The following is a 27,610-nucleotide window of genomic DNA, read 5'->3' on the forward strand; positions in this document are numbered from 1 at the left end:
ATATGGCACAATTTGCAGAAATTTCCAGGGAAATGTATTAACTTATAAATAGTCTTTTGCGTGAGATCAAATACACTAAAACTGCACTATTTGCAGAAATTAACTTATAAATCGTCTTTTGCGTGAGATCAAATACACAAACTGCACTATTTGCAGAAATTAACTTATAAATCGTCTTTTGCGTGAGATCAAATACACAAACTGCACTATTTGCATGAATTAACTTATAAATCGTCTTTTGTTTGAGATCAAATACACTAAAACTGCACTATTTATTTGCAGAAATTAACTTATAAATCGTCTTTTGTTTGAGGTCAAATACATTGAAACGGTACTGTTTGCTAAAATTTCCAGGGAAATGTATTAACTTAAATATTGTCTTTTGGGTGATGTCAAATACACTGAAACATCCATCTATAACGGGTTGGGTTGTTATAGCTACTCCCATTGCTAATAGGTGCATAAAATCAAACGTACAGCCAAATAATTTCAATTTTTAGTAGAATGGAGTGTACTTCTACTACTATTTTTTTCAGTTTCAAAATTAGGACATTCACAAAATATCATTATACATACTGGAAACAAACATTCAACATATTACATATGAAATACAAATCTTTATTTCTAAAAACTGAAACAATTAGGAAATATTTATATATATTATAAACAGACATTTAGTGTGTTGTTATAAAGTTTTTGGCATATAAGGCTTGCCTGGCTGGTTTTGTGTTAAACCTGAAAGAGATCTTACAATAGAAAACACATGGTGCATTGTCTAATTACATTCACACTTGTTAGTGATGTTTCTGGACCAAAGACAACTATTTACCATGCAATACTTCCCATATATATGGTCCCTTTTTGTAAAAGAATCCCAATACCTTGGCAGTCGCACATTACAGTAGAGAAAGACGATTAGTGTTTACATTGATATGTTGTGCTGTAAATCTTCAGCAAATACAGATTGCGACACTGAACGCAAGGCACCTGTTATGTTTGACATTCACTAATACAATATTTGCTTCACTAGTTTGTTTCCTCTGATGTATTTATTCAATTGCGTGGCTGTTTTTATAGTTGACTAAACAAATTATAAACCAGACAGCAAAATAGGATTACAACAGAGCACATCATATATCCTATTTATTTTTATCCTATTATTTTTTACCTACTTAAATTATATGACCAAAAAATATATATATATATTCTAAAATATTTTTAGTGTGTTAATTTTGCAGCAGTAAAGAACCTAATAATGCAATTTTCAGAGGTTTTCAGGACAACATTGAAAATACTGATTATTTACTCTGCATATTATGTTTACAAACCCATCTTGCTTTTAAAATGTCCCTATTTATTGGTCTGTATGATGCTGTGTGCATCTAGACACAAACGGTTCTGACAGGTCTGCCTTTGAGCATATTGAACTTTGGTTGTTATATAATATTAGTGAATGTCTATTCACCAACTTACCACCAGATGTTTTACAGATCATCCATGCGTGATCTGAAACAGTTAGAGGTGGGCAAATATTTCCTTAACCTTAGATTTTCTGTTAGATGTGTTACGTTCTGTTTACTGTAAGATAATGGATGCCAGTTACCTGTCGTTACACACGACCGAAAGTCACTTGATACTACAGGTTTCGCCGTTGTAAAAAACACATGGCATATTAGATATTTTCAGTTGATTGTCAACTTCATCACAGGCGTTCCCAAATACATGGAAAGGTTTATATTAAATCATTCTCTTTCCACTGCACACAAAGTCACCAGAATCTTAGAAAAATATCTTATGAAACCTTTGTATAAAAATAGCTCTCTGTTTGGCGAGATTACAATGTCCTTAGTGTCGTTAGTCCTTCGTGAAGAAGATTTGATTTGATAGAGATTGTAGTGTTTTTAAAGGCACTCATGATGTGGAGTTACCCTCATTGAGCACAAGCTCACTGAGTGATGCAGTTTTCTCCCATATCCTGAGCATAGCGGTCAGAGACTGTGGTTCTCAGTTCCTCGACGTCTCGACGGAGCTGCTGAGCTTCAAGCAGCTTCTTCTGCAGCCCCTCGGGGCTCAGCCAGTCCTCCCACTGCTCTCCTACTGGAGGGGGAGCCGCTGCAAATGAACAGATAGACATGGCGTCAGAGTCACAGCTGATAACAGCCACACCACAGATAACTCAAAGCTGACATACCAAAACTCCATGACTGTATGGAGAAAACTGGAACCTTAATCACTACAACCACTACAAGCTGTACTAGGCATGGACAAAACAAATTTTTGCAATGAGTGTAAGACAGATGTTGGTAATTTTGATTAATTTCTGCTCAAATTGTTCTTTTAATGTTATTATTATTAATATCAATGTTATTATTAACAGTTCTCAGAATTAAAGATATATTTAAAAGCATTTAAAGAGTTTTTGTCAGAGCCCTTGATATTCTTAATTTTGACATTAATTTTAATAAACCCATAATAATGAAATTGAGACGAACTAAAAAAAAAAAAAAAAAAAAAAAAGATTCAAAAACAGTGTGCCTCCAGGAATCACCGGGTGTAAAAAAAAAAACAAAAAAAAAAATTATTTGCCCATCCACTCTTATAAGATGTCCTGTATTTACGTGTACACCTGTGCTTCAAACCACATTCATCTGCACAGAGGAGCAGAGCACAAGCAAAACAATTGTTCCACAAGGTGCATACAGTTTTATTTTTAACCACTAGAGGGACAAATGTTACATTGTGTAGCTTTAATATTGACCACAATGGCTGTTTTGTTTAATTAAAAATGGTTTGTTGAAAAAAGACACACACACACACAAATTGTAGAGCGCAAACATTGATATAAAAATGAATTATTCCATTTAAAAATATATATAATTAAATAAATAAAAAAAGATTATAAAGCAGCTGTACTAACTGCACCAGAATCTATTTGAAGAAATTAACTTATAAATCGTCTTTTGCGTGCGGTCAAATACACTAAAACTGCACTATTTGCAGAAATTAACTTATAAATCGTCTGTTTTATAAAAAAAAAAAAATTGTCTGTATATAATCAATTATATCTAGGCATTATTTAATGGAGTCCTATGCTGCGTCCTAATTCGCCTACTTATACTACACCCTAAAAATATGTACTCTTTTTGTGAACAAAAAGTACTTTTGAGTGTGTAGCAAAAGAGTAGACAAGCTTTGGGACATACTATCACGTCATACAATTGCATCTTTTCTCTCTGTCGCATCCTGTCACCATAAATCGTCTTACATCATCAACATTTCATTTAGTTCATTTCCTACCGTATCGGAGAGAAATGCAGCACGTTGATCAGCAGTGGCGGGTCTTTCATGTGGAGAACTCTCCTCATATTAATGCATAATGATGCATTTAAAAGTTAATGGCCATTCGGATACTTATAATCCACATTGGTATTTGCAGATGAAAAATAACACAGATAACATTAAATAAATATTTTCTATCAGGCTGAACTTATTATTAGTCACTCAAACCTCTAAGCATCGATCGCGCATATCCGCCATGTTTTGTAGTTTTTTAACACTTTTTACTCGTGTTTGTAGTTCTGAACTGAATCCTCGTCCAACGCGCAATGGGTTGTGGGCAATATTAGCCTTTATAGTGTGCACGGATCCACACTTCGAAAATCTACAGGAAATAGTAGACCATCCGGGCCATCTTTTGGTATACTCTTTTCAACATACTATGCTTTGGGACACACTTATTTTAATCTCACATACTATTTAGGAGAGATAGTATGGACATTGGGACGCAGGCTTACTCTTCTCTATAGCATGTAGACAGCAGAGGGCGCACTTACAGGCAATGCCGAGCAGCATGGAGAGGTTTGGGTCGTGGCCCTGAGCCCGCTGGGTGAGGACGTTGCAGAGGGAACGGAGGTCACACAAACAGGCGGCCATCTCTCCATACAGCCTCTGGGTGAGCCGGGCTCCCACAGGGAGCAAACCACGGCCACTCTGCGGCTCCTCACCCTGAAGACGCTCTTGCAGTGTCAGATTGTGTTCCATCAGCTCCTGGTTCTGCACTGAGAGCTGAAACACAAACACATGCACACCTCAGTGTGCTATGAAAACACAAAGGCAAATAGCTAAGTATGCATTATGGTCAACTACTAACCTCCTTCATAGCAGTGTGTAACTGCAGCAGACTCTCCTCTTTCTCTGCCACCTCCTCTCGCAGGGCCTGACTACTGCACTCCTCCTGAGAGAACTGCTCCTCCAGAGTCTAATAAGTCAACACACACAATATTAAGGTTGTAAACGAAACCTTTTTGCTAATATAAACTAAACTGTGACTGATTTTGGTGCAAGGTACTTTGCCTAAGATTGTAAATGGACTTAGGGGGGAAAATGCTCTAAAGTGTGAAATATATAGACTTTATTTCTATCCTAAAAATAAATCAGGTATTTCTAAAGAAGCCTTCTATTTTGCAGATGGTGTTTGTAAAGACCCCTCACCTCCTAGTTACTATTGTCAGTACAATGCTGAGGACTTTATAATAGAATATGATACCTGGCTGAGATCTACTTAAATAACAGCTAATTACAGTCTTTGAGCTCAAATTCAAAAGACCAATTCTTATTCATAACCGGTTCCATTTAAAAAAAAAAAAAATCTTGAACAAATTATGCTTGTTTTCCTTTAACGGTTCTTGAATATCACTTTTCCACCTACACTACCATTTCAAAAGTTTGGGGTCAGCAAGAATTTTTTTAAAGAAACAACATTCAACATTGATAAGAAATGTTTGAGCACCAGAAATCAGCGTATTAGAATGCTTTCTGAAGGATCAAGTGACACTGAAGACTGAAGTAATGGTCCAGCTTTGCCATCAAAGGAATAAATAACATTCTACAATAAATCAAACTAGAAAACAAACTCTTTCAAAAACATTAAGGAATCCCACTGACCACAAACTTTTTAACAGATGCGGACAGAACACTGTAATAAAATACTCTGAACAGTGTTTCCTGAGCCAGTAATCATCAGTAGTGCCATGGCAAATGAGATGTTTTATCTCATTTGTGAGCTTGCAGTTTGAATTGAGATGAGAAAGAAATAATGAGTGCTGGAAATAATACAAAAAAAAAAAAACTATAAAAAGACAACACAACTTTCTATTGTGTTGCAATCTCTGATTGCATGAATCAACAAGCATATATCCCCATCACTGTAGTCCAATTTCCAGACAAATTACTTTTAAAAAGTTCTTACTTTATTTTTAATGAAACTCATGGGATATGTTTGAATCATTCTTCCGACTCACTGAATCTAGTTTATATATTGGCTCGGATACAATTTGTTTTATCTTTCTATCCCCTGCTGAATCTTAGTTTATCCTAAAGTTTCTTTCCATCAAGCCTAAACTGTAGCAATGCCAAGGTCAGAGGATCATTTACCAGGGAATGCATGATCAAATGTATACCTTCAGTGCAATGCAAGTCGCTTTTGATAAAAGTGTCTGCCAAATGTAATGTAAATGTAGGTTATGCACCTGTTAAACAAAAAACTGAATGGAGTCTTTACCCTGATCTGTGAGCCAAGTTGCTCCATTATCCTGAGTTGTTTTTCAATGACCTAAAAAGAAAGATTCATTAAGATAGTACCTTAATCTATTTGTACAGAACATACATTCATATTAATCAAATCTCTTTGCTGAATTAAGTGTTACTGCAGTTGTTTAAGTCCTTTAATTTCAATAAAAACCTTTTTGAGTCGCTGCTGCTCATCTTTCAAGGTAGTATTTTCTTCTCTTAGCTTCTCTATATCAAGAGAGGGCAATCTCACTCCATCCTCAAGGCTCTCCTGCACTCTGTTCTGGAGACTAAAAACACAAGCAAATCAAATATTATTAGACCCCACATGCATGGCAATGCTCCAAAACCTAATCAGTACCCAGTTTTGAAACATCCATTGTGTCTTCTGTGCATGGTTGCACGGGCATTTCCTACCTGGTGACTGTTGTAAGTAGTTCTCTCTCCTTGCGTCTCTGTTCTTCCAGTTGTGTCTCTTTGTTGCGCACAGCACTGCGGGCCCCCTCCAGTTGGACTTCCAGATCTCTGACGGTGGACTGCAACTGAGCTGCCCTCTCCTCTACCTCCTCCAGCTGCAACACAATATCCACAATTGAACAATATCCATAACTGTGTAATAACTGAGGTCTTAGAATGAGAGTAAAAGCTGTTCAAAATAGTGGGTATTTCATTAACAATAGGTGACAAATGAGCAATATAAGAGATTTTTATATATAAGTTTATATACAAGTTCAAAAGTTTGGGGTCAGTAAGAATTTTTAATGTTTTGTTGAAAGAAGAATGCATTTTTCCATTCCAATGCACTACTTTTCCATTGCTTTTCTATGTAAACGCACTAGACTGACATGTATGGCCATTGCGCTCACGTCTCGCATCTTTTGAAGTGTCTCGCACGAGCACTGCATTTTTAAGACATCATGTCAAGTTAAAAGAATTACCTTTTACACACAACGCCGCTCATCTATGTCAGTTCCATAACAGTGGACCAATCAGATGACACCGGAGGCGGGACAAGCGCTGTGAGCTTTTGTTTACAGTAGCATGTTGGCATGGCAACCATTTTATTTGAAGGTAACATGGCGGATATTTATTGATATCACAAAATCTGCATTTATCTGATCAAAAATACAGCAAAAACAGTAATATTGTGAAATATTACAATTTAAAATTATTTTAAAATATAATTTTTTTCCTGTGATAGCAAAGCTGAATTTATCAGTCTCTAGATTCTTTGATTAAGAATTAAGAAATGCATTCATTTTAAGTAAATGATTAGAAAAGTTTTGTAACATTATAAAGTCTTTACAGTCACTTTTGATCAAATGAATGCACCCTTTCCGAATAGATTAAAAAAAAAAAAAAAAAAAAATCTTACAGACCCCAAACTTTTGAATGGTATTATATATAATATAATTTAACGATATGAAATGAGACTGATGTCCACAATCAGTAATGTTCTGGTTGAGATTCTGAAACAGGATGCTAGTCTCACTAAAATAAAATCTAATCCTTGCCAACTATTTTCATTTCCAATGCTGTCAAATGCAAATTAATTTGTTTGATTTTTCTAAGGCTATTTTAAGTAGCAAGAACAGGGTATAATCAGCTAAAAATTACCAATAACAAGTAAACAAACATGTTAAATAATTTACATACAGAAAAATAATTCTGATATTTAGATGCATTTGAGATTAAAAATACTTTTGCAAACAAAGCACAGTCGAAAAGGCAGAGTGAGCCTGGGATTTTGTGAGCCAGCAGGGTAAGGAGAGTGTTACTTTAAGATAAATAGGACCAGATGTGTGATATATGGGTGCAGTGGATGCTATAATGGTGTCTGGCAACACAACACAGGAGAAGCATCTCAAGCTAAGCATTATGAGCAATTGTTCTGAAACCACAGGCAAAAAAGGCTTTTGTTTTGTTGGCTGGACATCAGAGAGTGCAGTACCTTTTTCTGCCGGGCCTGGTAGTCTTCCATGGTGGGGAGGTCAGCCAGATATCGCTCGAGCGTCTCAATCCGCTGCTGTTTCTCTCTGTTCTGCTCTGACTCCTTCTGGCACTTCTTTTTCAAGCTGTTGATGTGCTTGTCCCGACTGCGGATCTTTGTAGTAAAGAACAACACCACAATGTAAATTCAAACATCAGTTCAATGAGATTCTGGTCATATGTGGTAGGTCACATGATGAAGCTTGGATATGCTCACCCTTTCCTCTTGTTTCTTTAACTCCTCTGCATGTTTTTCACTGCTCTCTTTCAAGACCTCGTTCAGACGTTGCGTCTCTGATTCCACTGCACCCAGTCTCCGGTCCGCTTCTAGCTTCTCCTTGGTAAAGCAGTCGTTGCGTTCTGCAAACTGGGCTCGCAAAAAGGCGTTTTCCCGCTGGGCTTCCTATCATACACACAGAAAGATGATTCACTGAGATGTTTTGATACAGAGTGAGGAAAAGGCTATGTGCATGCATGCGTGCTGACCTGTAGTCTCAACAGACACACATCAGTGTAAGGGGCTCCACGTCCCATGAGGGCGCTGTGCACCTGCAGCTCACTCTCTCTGAGACGCTGTTCCAGCTGAGACATTTGCTGCTTCTGCCTGCAATGCATAAGTTACTATGTTTGGTATAAGTTAATGTTCGGAATCATAAGACACTACTGAAAACTTGGTATTACCTTTCAATGGTAAGTTCTTTCTCTTTCAGCAAGTTCTCGTTGGCTTTAATGACAGCATCCCACTTGCTGTTCTCCATGTGAGGGGTTGACGGATAGAGAGATGCATACTGTCCACTTCCTCCTGTCATTAACTGCAATAATAAAAAATAATAACAATAAAAAACAAATAGTAGGTGACGGAGGAACTAGTTTAAAACAGGCATAAAAACACAGTCGGTCCTAGACTGTTACATATGTTAACTTAAAGTAAACATACTATAGTATGATTTGTCCAAATGACCCTGAATATTAAACAAGAAAAATGTAGGGTTGGACTTCCTGTCAATCAAATGAGGGTGGAACAATTTGTTGGGCCATTACAAACTGCAGTGAAGTGACCGCACAGTTGCAATTTGCAGCATGAAAAACAGGGCGATTCGCAGTCATAATATGTGCCACCTTTTGCTTTAGCGTTTGTTAATAGCAGTTTGAATTTTAGATGTATAGAATCAAATGTATCATTTATTTGTCTGTAAAAATATTGACAGCACTGGATTTTCCATCTCTGCTATAATTCCATATCGTTATAAAGCAAATAATCTAGTTAGCTCAATAAACACAGAAAACATGCTACAGATAATTATTTAATTTCCTTTCAAAGTTGTTCAATAAATATCAGTATTTTAAAACCAAGACAGCAGGAAAAAAAAAAAAGCAGAAACACCAAACTATCAGATATTGTTCTAAATAATTTGATACTGGTATCAGGCACACTAATTTTGCATCGGTTCATCTCAAGTTATTAGTTGTTACTGTTGCAAAATTAGCCTAAATTGCTATTGTAAACATTTTCCCTGGCTGCATGGCCTACGTAAATAAAGCAAAGGAAAGTTGTTTTAGAGGCAGAGCATTATGTGTTACATATCACATTGTGTTTGTTAACTATAAAAAAAAATAAAAAAAAACTTTCATTGAAGAAGCTAAAATAAAATATCAGTATTAGATGAAAACTTGAAAATTAGAAATGCCTTAGTAACTAACTAAACTAAAATATTAAAATTGAAATACAAATACAATAGAAATGAAGACAAAAGCACATACCAAAATGACAAACTAAAATTGAAATGAAAGCTAAAAATCTATAAATAAATAGTATTTATTCATTCTGAATTGGCTAACGTATACAAATAATACTAAAATAACACTTATTGATTGATGAAAGATAAAGACAAATATCATCTATTTTCGGAACAGCATGCAATGAAAGAATCATTATTCACAATAAGACTAGGAACATGTGTTGAATTGAACAGAGTTAAGGGTTAGTTTACCAAAAATGAAATTTCTGTCATTATTTACTCACCCTCATGTAGTTCCAAACCTGTTAGACCTTCGTTCATCTTCAGAACACAAATTAAGATTTTTTTGATGAAATCTGAGGGTTTTTTTATCCTTCATAGAAGGCAACAAAATTACCACATTCAAGGTCCAGAAAAGTAGTTAAAACATTATTAAAATAGTCAATGTGACTACAGTGGTTCAACCTTAATGTTATTAAGTGACAAGAATACTTTGTGCGCAAAAACAAAACGAATGACTTTGTTCATCAAATTCGTCTCTCCCCTGTCATTCTCCTACACTATTTACGTTGCAGCACTTCCAGGTTCTACGTCAGAATGCGACTCCATAGAACTGAGCCGGCGTTCTGACGTAGAACCTGGAAACACTACAATGTAAATAGTGTAGTAAGAGAATGACAACGAAGAGAAGAAATTGTTAAATAAAGTCTTTATTTTTGCGCACAAAAAGTATTCTTGTCACTTAATAACATTAAGGTTGAACCACTGTAGTCACGTTGACCATTTTAACAATGTTTTTACTACTTTTCTGGACCTTGAATGTGGTAATTTCATTGTTTTCTATGAAGGATAAAAAAATAAAAAATAAAACTCTTGGATGTCATTAAAAATATCTTAATTTGTGTTCCGAAGATGAGTGAAGGTCTCAGGGGTTTAGAACGACATGGGGGTGAGTAATTAATGACAGAAATTTCATTTTCAGGTGAATTAACCCTTTAATTTTGATTTCCTACTTTAGATAAATGATTCATGATTACATAACTGTTCCCTTTTCCTTTCTTGTATGCAGCAGGACACAAGCTCAACTCTAACCTGCATTTGTTCCACTTGCAGCCGCAGACTCTCGAGTTTCTGCTTCTGCTGCTGCCAGCTGGCCATCTCACAACAGCGATCCTGCAGTAACGAATCATAAGCTCCTGTGTTGGCCTGGTCCCTCAGGAGAGCCTGAGTCTGCAGGCCCTGAGGTACGGAGAACAACCTGCCACAGGTACCAGACCCTACATGAATGTTCCTTTGGCTGTATGGGTCTACAGCACAAGCGAGACCTGCCCTAGCCTCCGGTAGGACTTTATAAGTCTGTTCCATCAAGCCTGTATTGTCCCCAAGCCCAGTCATTTGCAGCTGCTGCCGTACATCAGAGCAAAGCCCCCCAAGCAGAGCTGACTGATTAAGCGTTGGCTCCATGGTAGGTACATCAAACTTCTGGGCCTCATCCAGCCGCGTCTGATCTCCAGAGGGGAAGAGAGAGTGGTCGAGACCATTCACCAGGCTGCGATATCGGCTCAGGCAATCAGGCTTGACCGCAGTCAAGTCTAAATTTTCATCGTGCTGAGCATCCAGGTTAGGGGAGGATGCAGATTTGGGGAGTGATGACTTGGAGCTGGAAGAGCTGGAGGACGCCCGGGTTTCTTCAGAAACATGTGGCTTGATCTTAGAGGCCAGAGTTCCGGCCGTGGAAGGCATGACATGGGCGGTTGGGATGGGGATCTGACTGCGGATAGGCTGGAAGGATGGACTGCTGCTAGTGCTGCAGATATCTAGAACAGGAAATGGAGTGAGACATAAATTAAACCAAAGACAAGCATTGGGAAATTTTTTTTAAAAAAATGCACCTTGCATATCGGTCAAAATTGACTGAATTTTTTTTCCCCTTTCAATGAAATTAATAAGCTATTTTTTAGTTCAATAATGTTTTTTTCATTTGATATTTAGTATTTTTAGGGGATTAGATTTAGAATTAGATGTATGCAGTAGTTAGAATCCATTTGCTTTTTGAGCACAGATCTGAAAATGAAATTTCCAACTTAAACTGTCAAATCTTGAATGCTTTGGAGCACATACAAGAAGAGACTTGGCAAATTGTTGCTTAAGTGAATTTTTTTTTAAAAAGTTAACTAAAAAAAATGTTATAGAAGTTTAAGTTTATTGTTATGGAAAAATACACAAAAATACTATTTTCAAATTTTTTTTAATGAAACATAAGGTCCAAAACATGATTTACTCTAAAACAGTGAGAAAATCAAAGCCATAAATTTAAACAAGTTGTGTTCCAAATTTGAGGTTGACATCTCAAAAAAACGTGCTTTCAGTAAGATTTTGTTTAGGCGCAATACCAAACATTTCCACAAAGGAGTACGAATTTTTTTTCAGGACTATTTAACCTTTTCAAATCATGTACATGATTTTTATTTGTGTTCACATAGCAAGTGCCAAAACCGTCATACTAAGTTCATAGCCAAGTTTCATAACATTCCGATGAAATTAAAAAATATCTAAAAAAAAAAACAAAATGTAATTTTTTTTTTCTTCAGAGAGTTAAAGAAAAATCTTTTTATCTTCAACCAAATGTTTACGATAATTATGCAGTTGAATAATAATGACATATTTTCAATGTTTATTTTCTAAATAATTTGTGTTATTCACTGACAGACATTGTCACATTCAATTGGAGAACGCCTGGAATATTTCTTAAAGTCAGTAATATTTGAACTCTATATCAAGTTACGCACTGGGAAAATATATTTAAATGAAGTAAAATCAATTAAAATAAAATAAGTAAAAAAGTAAGTTTGTTTGTTTATGATTTAACGCCATGCGAGCTACCTCGGCTATATTCATTTTTTTTTTTTAAAGGAAAACAATTAAATAAGGTTTTTAAATTTGATCTTAGATAAATTATAAAACTAAATCAGGCCATACTTCATTAAAAATCTAAAAGTCAACAGAAAAATAAAAGATTTCTAACAGATTTCAAACTAACACAATCCATCAAAAATCCAAGATAATTGATTCTGGCACAAGGGGAAAAAAAGCAAGTAAATTAAAAAAAAAAAAGAGCAATAAATTATTAAAAGAAAATAAAAAAAAAATTAATAATAGAAGGCAGCAGCTTTTCCATTTTGCCCCAGTTAAGTCATAAATCCTAAACAAATTATACAGACATTATATAACGACAAAAAGGATGTTGGTGAATAATCCAATCTTTCTATTCTAGCAACAAGAACAAATTAATGCTAGCTAGTTTTGACATCTAACAAACAACAAATCATTGCAAAAAAAAAAAAGGGTACTCACCTTGCTAGCAGTAAAAGCGATACCAACAAATAATAACATTTTCATACACCGAAGAACAGTGAGGCATTAAAAAACACTCCTGCCAGTGCATCTTCAGTAAGTGATATAGACAAACTACAGATCTTAAAACACGCCCACTCCGTCTGCCAGAACTCGTCCTTCAAAAAATGAATGTCAAGCTCAGGCAAGGTGAGTGTACCTGCTATGAGAGTTTGTTCGGTCTCCTACAGCTCTGCTGGTGCAGGAGTGTGTACACACAGAAAGGTTAGGGGTATTTATAGAGCACTCTCATGTTACGCTGTGAGGTGTCTATGTGTGGGCCTCCTGCTTCCAACATACAGCTCACCTCACACACATTCATGCCCAATGGTCCATAATACTGTAATACTTCTGAATTGCCTTTAAACAAGCTCCTCAATACAACAATTAAATGAACACACACAAATCAAGTGGAGATGTCAAGAGGCAGGCAGCAGTAGGAAGGTCTGCCCTGCGGGTGTCTCTTATGAACATCTGCTGTGGACAGGTTTAAACAATTCTTTGGGTCGACGAAAGATTCTTGGACGCTTTCTGCCATTACAAGAAACACCCAGAGCAAAACAAAGCCGTCACCATCACAACCCAGAAGCCCAGACAGTCAACCATATATTTAGAAGTGAAACGGCTGCCAAGAAGTTTTGTGCTGCCACCGTCTTGGCTGTTTTAAAAACAATGAAAAGCAGTCTTATTAGTGTGTCAGAGGTAGTTACATTTAGTTGCTAGGTGCCACAATTGTATGTATGAAAACTTGACAGATTTAGCAGTTAGTCATTACTGTTACTATGGGAAATATCTGAGAGTTGTTTCAGGATAATGACAACAAAAAAGACAGATATGATTTTCAGAAGCTGATACCAATATTGAAATGGTCGGATTAAACAGGCTGTTCGGATAAAAACAGGATCTAATTGGACTAATGAATTTTCATGACCTTTTCAGTCATTTATGATTACTGGATAACGATTTTAAAATCATTTTGATTCAGACCGATGCACTAATGAAATATTTATCTACACTACTGTTTAAAAGCTTGGGGTCAGTTAGATTTTAATTTTTCAAAGAAACTGATATTTTTATTCAGCAAGTCTGCATGAAATTCATCTTAATGTACAGACTTTTACATGGTTACAAAATAAAATATTTTAAATAAATGCTGTTCTTTTGAACTTTCTATTTGTCAAAGAATCCAATAAAAATTTATCACAATTTCTACAAAAATATTAAGCACACTGTTTTCAACATTGATAATAATAAATAAATAAATGTTTTTGAGCACCAAAATTGGCATTGCTATTTTTACTGTATCTCTTTGATCAAATAAATGCAGCATTTGATGAGCATAAATTTCTTTAAAACAAAATGAACATTTGTGTCTATAGCTACTATAGAAAATTCCATGACTTTATGACATTTTAAAATTCTCTGATATTTTGAAATGGAAACAGTAAACCTGCATAAAATGCCAAATTATAGCAAGTGAGTCATAAATAATATTTTTCACAATATTACTAAAAATGTTTATGATTTGACCCCCGACAAGGCCGTCACTATGTTTTGGAAGTCACCTAAGAGGGTATAAAAACCGGGCATGGTTATGCCATAATCAACTGATATGTCAGTCTTTCACTAAAAATAAACAATCACACCAAGCCAAACAACACAATTACAATAACGCAAACATAAACATTAACACAAAAATGTTTTTTAACGCACTGCACATTCAGTACAGATTTGTGGTAATCGACATACACCAGCTCTTCAGTACAGCTAATCTTTGTGTATTACATGCTTAACAAGGCAGAGAGAAGGAAACAAGACCAGGATCAGAGTTTCCATTCGGCCCTCCAGGTCAGGCCCTCCTAATGAGACCCCCATCAGTGGAAGTGCAACACCGCCTGGAGGAATCTATGGTATGGAATATCATATCCTCCTCCAAATCTCATAAGAGTTCATGACTTCATGACTAAGAATATTACAGCTTAGTCTAAAAACAGCCAGCAAGATGTCTGTTGTAAGTTAAAAAGGGTCATAAATTAATTCAATTAGTATCCATGATGTCGGAAGATTAATTTTAATTCTTAAGGTGACTAATGGGGCAGTCACACTAGATTTTGTGTTCCGACACTTCAATTCTTGCACATGGGTACGCAAGCATTGTTCAATGCCTGGAAATCAAAATTTTGTATTGCATTTTCAATTACATGACAAATGATAAAGGGATAGTTCACCCAAAAATGAAAATTTGATGTTTATCTGCTTACCCCCAGTGCATCCAAGATGTAGGTGACATTTTTTCTTCAGTCGATCACAAATGATGATTTTTAACTGCAACCGCTGCCCTCTGTCATTCAAATAATTGCAGTAGATGGCAACTTCATCTATAAGAGTGCATAAACCTTGCTTAGACAAATCCAAATTAAACCCTGCGGCTCGTGACAGCACATTAATGTCCTAAGACACGAAACGACCGGTTTGTGTGAGAAACCGAAAAGTATTTATATCATTTTTTACCTCTAATACACCACTATGTCCAACTCCGTTCATGACTCCTTTAGTGATGTCTGATCGCGCTCTGACAACAGCAGTGATGTCTGACACTCATTGAAGTATATGCGCGAGACATCACTGCCGTTGACAGAGCGCGATCAGAAATCACTAAAGGAGTCCTGAACGGAGTTGGACATAGTGGTGTATTAGAGGTAAAAAATGATAGGTTTATTCACTCTTATAGATGAAGTTCCCATCTACCGCAATTATTTGAATGACAGAGGGCAACGGTTGCAGTTAAAAATCATCATTTGTGATCGACTGAAGAAAAAATGTCACCTACATCTTGGATGCACTGGGGGTAAGCAGATAAACATCAAATTTTCATTTTTGGGTGAACTATCCCTTTAAGATGAAGTGGCTGATGAGAATGGTCAATTACACAACAGGCAAGCAAATGTACATGACAATATCTGAACGCCCGCAGAGTTCTCACCTTCAGTGTGGTCAGAAGTACCCAGTCCTGTGTCCCCATTGTCCAATGTGCTGGGCCGCCATCCAAAACGGCTCTGGAACTTCTCAGACACAGCAGGTGTCAGCCATTCCGTGTCGGTGTGTCCTGCTGGAGCAGACAATAACCACACTATGTGACAATCTGGTATGGTTATGAGGTACATAACATAGTTTCAGTTCATCCTGGATCTGTACCTGTGAGTTTGGGGTTCTGGTATTTCTGTGAAGTGGTCATTCCTGTGGCGGTCACCTGTGGATCGAATTCATTAGTTGATTTAAAGACAAAAAAACAACACCGTCAAAAAAAAAAAAAGTTTTTGGAGGCAGAGAAAGAGAACACAAATCATTTCACTGTCCTGCAGAACTGTGAAATTAACCAATATATATTATTAAAACAAAAAGAAGCACAGATAAAAATAGCCAATAGCCAAAACGGCCAAAAAAAAATAAAAACATTTACAATTAACAAAATATATATATATATATATATATATATATATATATATATATATATATATATATATATATATATATATATATATATATATATACATACATACATACATACATACATGCACACACTTTTTTTATTGCATAATAAAATCATATTTTTAGTAGTAGTTTTCCAGAACTACTGTTTATTTACATATAATTTAGAAAATAATCAAAATTATTCACAGATTAACTCTTTTAGAATATCTTATTTGCAAAACGTACAGCAGAAAATATTTTCCAAAGCTTAGAGCAGGAATAGTTTTAACAAAATTAACTACATTGTAGTAGTCATGCTATTTTTTGGCTAGATTTTAAGTATTCTTCTTTTCTTTATTTACAAAAAATATCTCTAGAGATCAATAGCACGTTATATTAGTGCAACCAAAAAGCCAACAAAGAAACTGGTTAAATGTTATCAAGACACCCAGATTATTAAACTCATTTAAATGTTCTTAACTTTGAAAACCAGGATCTCCATATGTTGCTACTTCAAACAAACACATTAACACATCGCACAGATAACCACGTTAGCTAACGTAAAGAGTTTAAAACGTCGGTAAAAAGTAAACAACTCCACGTACCTTGACTCACAGGCTGAAATTGTCTTTACTAAAATTAACAATGAAGCGAACACAGCCCAGAGGCACAATAATGTGCTTCATCACATGAAACACATTGACTGGAAGCTAATATATCAACACCAAGGACACAAAACAGTCAAACTAAAAGCGGCCTCGAGCTTCAAATACCCGCCGCAGCGTCACTGAAACTCTGGACTCTTTTTTTCAACCGTTATTCTAGTTCTTCCTCTGCGTTTGGCTTGCGGGCCAGGTTGAGACCGCAAGCGCCCCCTGCAGCTTGCGTCGTGAGCTGCAGGTACGCAAACCAGACCCATATCTATTTTTATTAGTATTATGAATTTAAAAATTTGAGTTACTCGCGAGACAATTTCATATTAAAATATTGTATTTCACGGCTCTATTAAATTTTATATAAAATAACTCCCACTAGCATACATGCGCGGTATTCATAGCATCTATAGTTAACAGCACAGCTTGAAGGGCCCCATTTGACAGAAAAATTTTAATTTCTCAAAGTTTAAATAGGGTCATATTCATGAAAACCTACTGTAGAGTTGTGTTTTTATTTTAGGAAGGGGGTTCCTACTGATAAAACACCATATCTGGGGGTAAAAACGTTTGGAAAACCCTACTCTGGAGTATACATAGCTTAAAGGATTAGTTCACTTTCAAATTAAAATTTCCTGACAATTTACATGTCATCCAAGATGTTCATGTCTTTCTTCAGTCGAAAAGAAATTAAGGTTTTTGATGAAAACATTACAGGATTTTTCTCCATATAGTGGAGTTCAATGTCCTCCAAATGGTGGAATTGCAACTTCAAAGCGTTCGTTGCGATCCCAGATGAAAAATAAGGGTCTTATCTAGAGAAACCATCACTCATTTTCTAAAAAAAAAAAAAAAAAAAAAAAAACTGTATACATTTAACCATAAATGCTCATCTTGAACTAGCTCTCTTCTTCTTCTCTATTAGAATTCTGGCAGTGTAGACACTGCTAAGTGTAATATTGCCCTCCTCAGGTCAAAGTTTGAACTAATTGTTATATACTTGCACTAGCATATTGAATATGACAATTTAGTTCAAACTTTGACCTGTGGAGGGCAGTAATACACTTAGCAGTGTCTACACTGCCAAAATTCAAATAGAGAAGAAGAAGAGAGCTAGTTCAAGATGAGCATTTAATTGGTTAAAATGTATAAAATAAAAATAAAAATGTAGAAAATGAGCAATGGTTTCTCTGGATAAGACTCTTATTCCTCGTCTGGGATCATGTAGAACGCTTCGAAGCTGCAACAAAACTGTAATTTTGACCTTCAACCGTTTGGAGACCACTGAAGTCCACTCTAAGGAGAATAATCCTGGAATGTTTTCATCAAAAACCTTCATTTCTTTTACACTGACGAAAGAAAGACATGAACATCTTGGATGACATGGGGGTGAGTAAATTATCAGGAAATTTTTATTTGAAAGTGAACTAATCCTTTAACCCTGGTTGGGAAACACTGACCTAGTGCATTTCAAAAGACTGCAAGTAAACTCAATTGCACTCCAGCCCAATAAGGGGAGCTTGTCTGCAAGTCAGTTCATGCACCTTCAACCAATGATTGAATAGAAGCAGCAATAGCAGCCGTAATCGGTGGCACGCTGGGGGTAAACTGGCAAAGCAACGTTTATTCCCGTGCAATTATCACAAAGTATTGTTTTTGTGTATGATTGCACGCCGGTGCCCGCACAATAGATTGCAATGGCACCGGGCTGGCAAGAGATCGCTTCACAGCATGTGGAGCAGATAACGGGATATGTCAGAGAAACCCTGTCGACCGGCCTCGTCTATCTGAAGTCTGAGCTGGGAATAGATTTGGGATTGAATCCTGATCTCTGCGCTCCATGGCTGCTCCTTTTAACGGCCTGGGTCGGTCTAGTTTTCATGCTAATTTTATGGGTCTCGGTCTGTCGTGGTTTCTCAAAAAGACTTTCAGGGACAGAGAAAGGAGACACCGTTGAAAACACCGGTAACGTTATAGCGCAACCGGTGAAGAAGGCAGATGAGCCCAAGAGAAGGAACAGAAAGAAGAATGCTGAGAAGGTTTGGGGTTACTGACTCGATTCTTTTGAATCGGTTCACCAAAAAGATTCTATTAGATTCGTTTTACTGCAGGTTGCATCGTTACGCCTGTAGGTGGAGACAAGCGAGTGTTTAATGAGCGAGTCATTGAATTGTTTTCTCAAATGATTTATTAGAAATACTGAGGTGTTTATGATCAAAACACCAACTGACATTCAAATACTATTCAAAACAGCTGTCAAATGGCATAATTTGAATGACATAGTCACTCTTAATACAAATATCAGTAATAACTTTAACATGTATTACTATCCCATTGTCTTTTGTTTTAAAAGTCAAGCAATTTTCTAAATGTTTCACAGAAGGCCCAGAGGAATGGACTTGCTGTTGAACCACAGGAAGATGCCAAAGTATTTGACGGTCAAGAACTACCAGAAGGAAAGACTGACAAGGTCAAAGATATGCATTGTTTCATTCACTTTGACATTTCGGTTTAAAGGGATATTTCGACCGGAAATGAAAATACTGTCATTTATTCATTCTGATGTTCCTGGTGGTTTTAGGCAAAGAAGAATAAGAAAAAGCCAAAGCCTCCTGCAAAAGAGAAGAAATCCTCTGTATCTGTTGATGGCAAAGAACCTGATGAAGGTTAATATGAATCCTGTACTTTATAAATAGTACACAGAATTAGTACAAAGAAAGTAGTAAGAGATTTATTATAGGTAAATGACTGATTTTTATATAATATATATATATATATTACACACACACAGTCAAACCAAAATTTATTCAGACACCTTGAACATTTCATTCATTAATACAGTTTATTCACTATAGTTTAAAAAATGGTAATAAAATATGACAAGATCTCAGAGTTAAACTGTGTCAGAAAAAAAACATTTCTTAATTATGTCAGGTAACACTTAAGCAAAACATGGTCAGGTCAAAGTGTCTGAATAATTTTTGGTTCCAAAATTTTATCAGTTTTACTGCTAGTCCACTGTATGAAGAATTTTTGGGTATAATATGTCACAGTTTACTTTTATTTTGCTATCCTCACTTACATAAATGTCCTACACCTATTAGTAAAAATATCAACAATGTCTGAATAATTTTTGGGTTGACTGTGTGTGTGTATATATACACGTATATAACATTATTTAATGTACTGTGAACTAACATTAACAAACAATGAACAACTGTGTTTTCATGAACTAACGTTAACAAAGATTAGTAAATACAGTAACATGTATTGCTTATGGTTAGTTCATGTTAGTTAATACATTAACTAATGTTAAACTAATGAACCTTATTGTAAAATGTTACCAATTAACCAAATCAAATCAATATTTGGGGTGACCACCCTTTGCATTTCAGACTTTTGCACAGTAGTGTATTTATATATAATAAAAATAATATACAGAAGAATTTGCCTAATAAATACCTATGGCTCAGCACTTGAATTTTATTTGCATACAGTGGTTGGAACATGATTGTCATGGTAATTGTATCTGTCAGGTAATTGGGAAACCAAAGTCAGTAACCGTGAGAAACGACAACAGCGGCGGAAGGACAAGCCTCCAGGTGATGGGTCAGGCAGCCCAGTAGCAACAGCAGCTTTGACTGCCTTTAGTACCATGGAGCAGGTCCAAACCACCCCAGAAGAACCAGAAACCACCATCACGACCACCGCTGTTTCTACACCTCCAGTCCAAAGAGAAGTGGAGGGTATGTTTACAGCTGGAATAAGTTTGAAAATGCTCATATGATCACTGTTTATAATGAGCTGTGGTGTGTGTGTATATATAATATATATAATGGGTGAAGCAAAATCCTTCAAAAAGATTCAAAATCAAAAAGAATAAATTATTTTCTCCATTATCTTTTTAGTTGACCCACCTGAAATTGAAGCAAGTTTTGTACGAGACAATGTCGTTCCTCAAGGTAATCAATCAAATATTAACAGATTATAATGTGAAATATAGATAGGCTTATTTACTCATTTCTTTGTTTATGCTTATATTGATCATGCCTCCTGTGGTCTTGTAGTGACACCATGTTGGGAGGAAGTGCTGGCTGTTAATGGTTCTGGCTGGAGTGATCTGGGCCTGCAGCTTCCTCCTCAGATGGCCAGTGTTCAGGCAGAGACCTGGACCAGAGTGACTGTCCCTACTGAGCGTCAGACTAGTGAACCCTCTGCCTGGCCCCAAGATATGGAAGGTACTGAGAAAAAAGTTTCACGGTTTCTTCAGCATATTTTGTCTTATTATATCTCTTATTATACATGTCTTTATTAAATTATGGACTGGTTGAACCTTGGTGCTCATGCAGGAGATGCATGGTTTGAAATCTGACTTGCAACTGGTTACTGGTCAATCACGCTTATTCTTTCTTAATGTCTTTTCTATTGCCTTTTCTAATGTATTTTCTATTTCTATTAATACAGGCTCCTGGACCATTGTGGATGGATCTCATATTCCAGTTTCATTCAGTGGATTGACTGCTGGTAATTACATATTCCTGAAATAAATGCGTAACTAAACTGTAGCTTTGCTCATATTCAGCCAGGAGCTGTTTCTCTGTACCACTTAATCGTGTACAGCATCTCCAGTTCCACCATGATCTGTCTTATAAAAATAACTAGATCCATAAACAAAAAACATGTTTACTCTGTGTTTACAGTCCCTGACCTGAGTTGGAGTGCTCAGCCTCCTATACCAGTGGATGACGAGTGGTCTGGAATAAGTAAGAATCTACACATGCCCAAAATCTGATTTCATTCACATAAACAGAGTCACAGACTTACTAAGAGTTGCTGTCATGATCCCAAGACAGCACATCTACAGATCCATCATGTGATTGGAATGCTCCATCAGAGGAGTGGGGGAACTATGTTGAGCAACAGCCCGTGAGCACACTGCCGCTGGAGCCGCCAGTCCCGGAAGTGGCACAGGTCAGTCCTGGAAGTGGCACAGGTCAGTTTGTTGTGCAGCTGTAGGCCTGTGGATACAAACTTCATTTTTACCTCACTGAATTAATAACGAGAAGGAACTGAAATCAGTTTCTGATCTGGGTTGAGGATCCAGAATCTGTATCTATATTTAGAAATATTGATTGTGATGAGTGAGAAAGACAAATAATACAGAACAACACAACAAACAAACATAGTTTGTTTACAAACTGCAGGGGGTTTGTGAGTTGATAAAGCTAATAATTATATCACAAAAATGTGAAATTAAAATAATTTTAAAATAAAAACAATAAAAATAAAACCTAGTAAAAAGATTTTATTTGTATACCTGCATGTCGGGTGACCGTTAACTGACATCAAAGAACAGTGAGCATGCAAACGGGTTAAAATATTAAATTGAAATCTCAGGGGGTAATAAATATTTTAGGTCAAAAGGGCTCGCTGCCAAAAAATGGGAATCCTTGGCACATCTAATGTAGTCCCATTAAAAACTATTGAGTACTCTTGATATGACTCTTGAGTTGGTTCTTTTAATGAATCAGTCAAAATGACTCGAATGAATCTCTATAATTCCGACTCAAATTAAATGCATTAAAGATATACCTTATTGAGTAACGCTTTACTATAGTTCCATTGGTTAACATGAACTAACAATGTAAAATACTTCTGAAGCATTTACCTAAACATTTCAATCTTAGTTAACGGTAATTTTAGCATTTACTAATACATTATTAAAGGTGCCCTAGAATTAAAAATTGAATTTACCTCGGCATAGTTAAATAACAAGAGTTCAGTACATGGAAATGACAAACAGTGAGTCTCAAACGCCATTGTTTCCTCCTTATATAAATCTCATTTGTTTAAAAGACCTCCGAAGAACAGGCGAATCTCAACATAACACCGACTGTTACGTAACAGTCGGGATCATTAATATGTACGCCCCCACTATTTGCATATGCCAGCCCATGATCGAGGCATTAGAAAAGGGCAGCCAGTTAACGTCTGGATGTGCACAGCTGAATCATCAGACTAGGTAAGCAAGCAAGAACAATAGCGAAAAATGGCAGATGGAGCAATAATAACTGACATGATCCATGATAACATGATATTTTTAGTGATATTTGTAAATTGTCTTTCTAAATGTTTCGTTAGCATGTTGCTAATGTACTGTTAAATGTGGTTAAAGTTACCATCGTTTCTTACTGTATTCACGGAGACAAGAGCCGTCGCTATTTTCATTTTAAACACTTGCAGTCTGTATAATTCATAAACACAACTTCACTCTTTATAAATCTCTCCAACAGTTTAGCATTAGCCGTTAGCCACGGATCACAGCATCAAACTCATTTAGAATCAAATGTAAACATCCAAATATATACAATACTCACATAATTCGACGCATGCATGCCGCATGCATGACGAACACTTTGTAAAGATCAATTTTGAGGGTTATATTAGCTGTCTAAACTTTGTTTATGCTGTTTAAGGCAAGCGCGAGCTCCGGGGGCGTGGAGCACGAGATTTAAAGGGGCCGCAACCTGAATCAGCGCATTTCTAATTATGCCCCAAAATAGGCAGTTAAAAAAATCAATTAAAAAAAATCTATGGGGTATTTTGAGCTGAAACTTCAGACACATTCAGGGGACACCTTAGACTTATATAACATCTTGTAAAAAAAAACGTTCGATGGCACCTTTTTAAATTTAAAAGTTGTATCTGTAAAAGGGACCTGAACTAACTTAACTAACAATGGACAGTTTTAACAAAAAAACATTGTCACTAAAATAGTATAGCTAAAGAATCATTAATGGAATCAGAATGAACCAAATCCTGACAATTCGCATCCCTATAACCAAGCAGTTGAACAAAGGCTGAAAACTGCCTTATTTCTCTTCATTCTACAGGAGTCTGATAACGAGAAAGATAAAGACGAAGCAGGCGCCCCTGGTAGCGGTAAAGCTAAGAAGAAGAAAAAGAAGAAGAAGAAGGTAGAGGATGCTGGACCTTCTGCTCAGGTGAGTATATTTCCAGAAATTATAAACAAAAAAAGTCATCTGTTACTTCAAACCTAATGCAGAAAATCTACATCATATTCAGGCGCAGGTGAAGGCAGAGAGAGACACGAGTGTTGCGACACCGGCACAGAACATGACGGAAAATGTCTCAGCTGCCACAGCGGGGGTGAGAACTCTGTTTTTCAACATTCCTCTGGCTATTAGCAACAAAACTAGATCCTAAAGTTGTCGTCATCTTCACAGCCACCGCCAGCTCCAGTACAGATGCAACAGAGAACGAGTGGACCCGAGCTGACTGACAAATCTACTCCTGTACCAACACAAAGTACGTTCAGCCACTATATATAAAAGCATTTAAGTCTAAAGTTCCCCTATTATGCTGTTTTAAAGGTTCCTAATTTTGTTTTGGAGGTCTCCCATAATATGTTTACATCAGGGATGGACAACTTCAGTCCTGGAGGGCTACTAGTCCTGCACAGTTTAGCTCCAACCCTAATCAAACACACCTGAGCAAGCTAATCAATGTCTTCAGGATTACTAGAAAGCTACAGATGAGTTTCTATCAGGGTTGGAGCTGAACTCTGCAGGACTGAAGTTGCCCATCCCTGGTTTACATGCATCCAAGGTCAAATAATTTTCTTATAATACACATAGTAGCATCACCTCTTTTGTCAATGTCTGAAACGGTTCAGTAGAGTGGTGCAGGTATTACATCACTTTGTAGGCCGAGTTTTAGCACATACGGTTCCATCATCCTGAAGTCAATGGGTTTTTTGAATGGGATTTTGGTTAAATGGCTGAAATTAGGTCTGTGTTGAACAGAAGCTCAAGACACTTTCACGTTTTATTCTATGACATAAAATACATCAGCATTGCTGCACTTTTTTTCTAAGCTGTTACATGTCTAGAAAAAGGCGTTTGCTAACAAGTGGCTAAATGGGACTACAGAGGCTGTCGGGGACATTAAACGTCATCAGTTAAGCTCAGTCCGCTTTTACAGCCTCGTTATGCTTATAATTGTGCTCTTATGAACTATTCTAACTCAAACTTTATGGGAAAATGTTTTTAGATAAAAACTGAAAAAGTTGTCGGTTAGTGATGGTAATGACATTGAAGTCATGAGTGTAGTTTGTTTATAGTAGTTCTGCATTTAGGCTTCAAAATTCATAAAAGTGGTGTTCATCTATAAAATGCATCTTGATGGACAAAACATGGAAGTGTCATAAACGTTTGTTGATCACATCGCTTGTTTTTTGTGATAATGGAAAAATCCTATTGGGTTTTTGTCGAAGGAACCAGTGTGATGCTAACTGCCTCTTGGCCTACAAAGTGACGTCATACCTGCACCACTCTATAAAGGATCCAGTCTCTCTAAACCCCTTCTCTCCGAGAGCCAACTCTGCTCTGATTGGCCAGATGGCCCAGTCTATTGTAATTTTGCGCTTACAGCACATGTCGGAAAAGAAACGCCCATTACCATATCTGAATTTCAGTTCTTGAGGCTTCCTCAGCATTTTTATACAAAAAGTAAATTTGAACAGTAATGATGGTGTCGGTAAAGATGAGCCCTCCTCATCTTTTGGAAATGCATGCAAAGTAAACTTTCTTTTGCTTAAAACAGCATCTTCTCAACATGTTCATGTTTCATGCCTCAGCTACAATTACAATTTGAGATAAAATTAGACTTTGTTGGTGGCATTTTGCAACTTAGAAGCTATGTTGGTTTGTGCAGGAAGTAAGACTGGAATTACTGACGACTTGTTTCAGGCAGTTCAGAATCAGTTTGTTCTTTTGGGAGACAATAATTCCATCATGTACTTTGCAGACTTTTTACATTAACAAACAGCTATATTACATAACACGTAATTTTTTTAAAAAAATGTAATTGGGGCACTTTAAAGGGATAGTTCACCCAAAAATGAAAATTCTGTCATTTAGTCACGCTCATGTCGTTCCAAACCCGCAAGACTTTAGTTCATCTTCGGAATACAAATTAAGGTCTTTTTGATTAAATCTGAGAGCTTTCTGTCCCTCCGTTGGCAGCTACGCAACTACCACTTTGACGCTTCAAAAAGTTTATAGAGATTGCAAAACTAGTCCATATGAATTTAGTGGTTTAGTCCAGATTTTCTGAAGAGACTCGATCGCTTTATATGATAAACAGATTTAATTTAGGCTTTTATTCACAAATAAACATTGATCAGTGAACATAAACAGAAACTCAACCAAACAAACATCTTGCAGAAGCTCTAACGTGCTGCGTAACACACAAGAATGAACCTCGTTGGTTCTCGCACTCATCAAGCAAAATTCATTATATAAAGCAATAGTCTCTTTAGAAAATTTGGACTAAACCGCTCAATTCATATGGATTAGTTTTATGATCTATATATGAACTTTTAGAATTGTCAAAGTGTCAGTCAAGTACCTGTCAATGGAGAGACTCAGATTTCATCAAAAATATCTTCATTTGTGTTCCGAAGATGAACTCAAGTCTTACAGGTATGGAACGACATGAGGGCGAGTAAATAATGACAGAATTTAAATTTTTGGGTGAACTATACCATTTAAAGGTTTGCAAAACACTTATCTCCACTAGAAAAAACAGATGACAGCTTGGAGTCCCCGAAACCACCAGTCAAAAAGAAGAAGGCTAGAAGAGAGACATGAAGAGTACGGAAGAGATGACAACATATGCAATCTTGGGGTTGTACAGAATTTCATACTTCCCGAGTGACTCATTTTTTGATACCCTTAATCCACTGTGTTGTGAATCCCATCCTAGTGTCCACATCCCATTAGCTATATCTAGACAATGTACTGTAACATTACATGAAGGGACACTTCAATCAGATTAGTTTTTCCTTTTTTTATGTATGTTAATTGCTAATTATGCAGTCAATTTGATATGATTTGTATTTGCAGCTAAATGTTTTTGTAAGAAGATCCTGGTGATCCTCATGAAGCACTAGGGATGTATCAAGAACACTTGAGATAAATGCACAGGAGCCTATAGATCATTGAGCTGTTACATGAGAGCGTGGTCTCATCTTTCATTCATGAAACACTGAGGCGGTTTAGAGTGCACAAACTTAGCTGGTTTGTTTTACTGTCATTAGGAGGAAAAGCAACAAATCAAGCCATATGAGAAAACCGTACCGAACTCTGAGAGACTTGCTGCGAATGAGCACGAGTAGATGACGCTATTATCAGACAAACCACTTCTTACCGTACGCTTTGGTGAAGTAGTAGTGACGTCTGCCAGGTTTTTGTGATCAATGTTACACCAGGTACAGCAGTGTCAGGAAAATTTCAATGCCTTAACTTGTGTTGTGCAAGATGGCAGCATCGATCTGTCAGCTGCATGCGGTTTCCTCTTTCGTATTTATTGGTTAATATAAGTCATGTTTAACGAGTAATAAAGATTAAAGATTTTCTTTGCACAGCTGTGTTGGTGTCTGATTATTCTGTTTTAAGTTTTGGCATTTTCACTCAAAATTTAAAAACTCATTGTCGTTCCATACTTGTGGAACACACAAGAAGATATTTGGAAAATTCCTGTTTTTTTTTCTTCCATGCAACGAAAGACGATGGGTTCCAGAGACTCTCCAGAGATGTTCTATTGTGCACCACTGACTTCAACTGTATGGACAAAAACAATAAAAATATTTAAAATATGGGTAACTTTAAAATAAGATGTCATTTGTTAAGTAATGTATTAACTTGTATTAACAATGAGCAGTATTTTTTACAGCACTTACTAATTTGTTAATGTTAGTTAATAATTCAATTG

General features: G+C 36.4%; 2 protein-coding genes across 5 annotated transcripts; one reads left to right on the forward strand and one right to left on the reverse strand.

The window, feature by feature from the left end:
• Positions 1-164: 164 nt before the first annotated feature.
• Positions 165-21,753, reverse strand: cep85 (centrosomal protein 85). Of its 4 annotated transcripts, none has more exons than XM_067409866.1 (14): positions 21,638-21,753; positions 15,885-15,939; positions 15,673-15,798; positions 10,389-11,113; positions 8,239-8,369; positions 8,044-8,161; positions 7,775-7,960; positions 7,520-7,672; positions 5,986-6,140; positions 5,741-5,858; positions 5,561-5,611; positions 4,151-4,258; positions 3,834-4,065; positions 165-2,112 (listed from the first exon to the last, which is right to left on the reverse strand). In XM_067409866.1, the coding sequence occupies exons 2-14, from the start codon at positions 15,922-15,924 to the stop codon at positions 1,946-1,948; spliced, it is 2,310 nt and encodes a 769-aa protein (XP_067265967.1). In that variant the 5' UTR covers positions 15,925-15,939; positions 21,638-21,753; the 3' UTR covers positions 165-1,945. The 4 variants fall into 4 exon arrangements, with proteins under 4 accessions (XP_067265967.1, XP_067265975.1, XP_067265958.1 ...); XM_067409874.1 differs by lacking the exon at positions 21,638-21,753 and adding an exon at positions 16,766-16,955 and having other exon boundaries at positions 15,673-15,795; XM_067409857.1 differs by lacking the exon at positions 21,638-21,753 and adding an exon at positions 16,766-16,955 and having other exon boundaries at positions 166-2,112.
• mtdhb (metadherin b) lies at positions 18,371-27,487 on the forward strand. Its single transcript, XM_067409894.1, has 13 exons — positions 18,371-18,852; positions 19,194-19,283; positions 19,395-19,479; positions 20,350-20,559; positions 20,722-20,775; positions 20,881-21,051; positions 21,278-21,337; positions 21,514-21,576; positions 21,663-21,784; positions 23,707-23,817; positions 23,900-23,983; positions 24,061-24,142; positions 26,417-27,487. Exons 1-13 carry the CDS (start codon positions 18,511-18,513, stop codon positions 26,485-26,487), a joined length of 1,545 nt encoding a protein of 514 aa, XP_067265995.1. The 5' UTR covers positions 18,371-18,510; the 3' UTR covers positions 26,488-27,487.
• Positions 27,488-27,610: the final 123 nt, after the last annotated feature.

Source organism: Chanodichthys erythropterus, chromosome 2 (genome assembly GCF_024489055.1).
Source record: "Chanodichthys erythropterus isolate Z2021 chromosome 2, ASM2448905v1, whole genome shotgun sequence".
In the NCBI taxonomy this organism is placed as follows: domain Eukaryota; kingdom Metazoa; phylum Chordata; class Actinopteri; order Cypriniformes; family Xenocyprididae; genus Chanodichthys; species Chanodichthys erythropterus.

What these genes read in the sequence shown, in the direction of transcription:
- mtdhb (XM_067409894.1), top strand. Translation starts at nt 18,511, where the DNA reads ATGGCACCGGGCTGGCAAGAGATCGCTTCACAGCATGTGGAGCAGATA. An exon ending in GAAAGAAGAATGCTGAGAAG is followed by an intron (nt 18,853 to 19,193) that starts GTTTGGGGTTAC and finishes AATGTTTCACAG; the next exon opens with AAGGCCCAGAGGAATGGACT. An exon ending in AGTCCAAAGAGAAGTGGAGG is followed by an intron (nt 20,560 to 20,721) that starts GTATGTTTACAG and finishes TTATCTTTTTAG; the next exon opens with TTGACCCACCTGAAATTGAA.
- cep85 (XM_067409866.1), bottom strand. Translation starts at nt 15,924, where the DNA reads ATGACCACTTCACAGAAATACCAGAACCCCAAACTCACAG. An exon ending in AAAGAACTTACCATTGAAAG is followed by an intron (nt 8,162 to 8,238) that starts GTAATACCAAGT and finishes TATGCATTGCAG; the next exon opens with GCAGAAGCAGCAAATGTCTC. An exon ending in CTACTTACAACAGTCACCAG is followed by an intron (nt 5,859 to 5,985) that starts GTAGGAAATGCC and finishes TTGTGTTTTTAG; the next exon opens with TCTCCAGAACAGAGTGCAGG.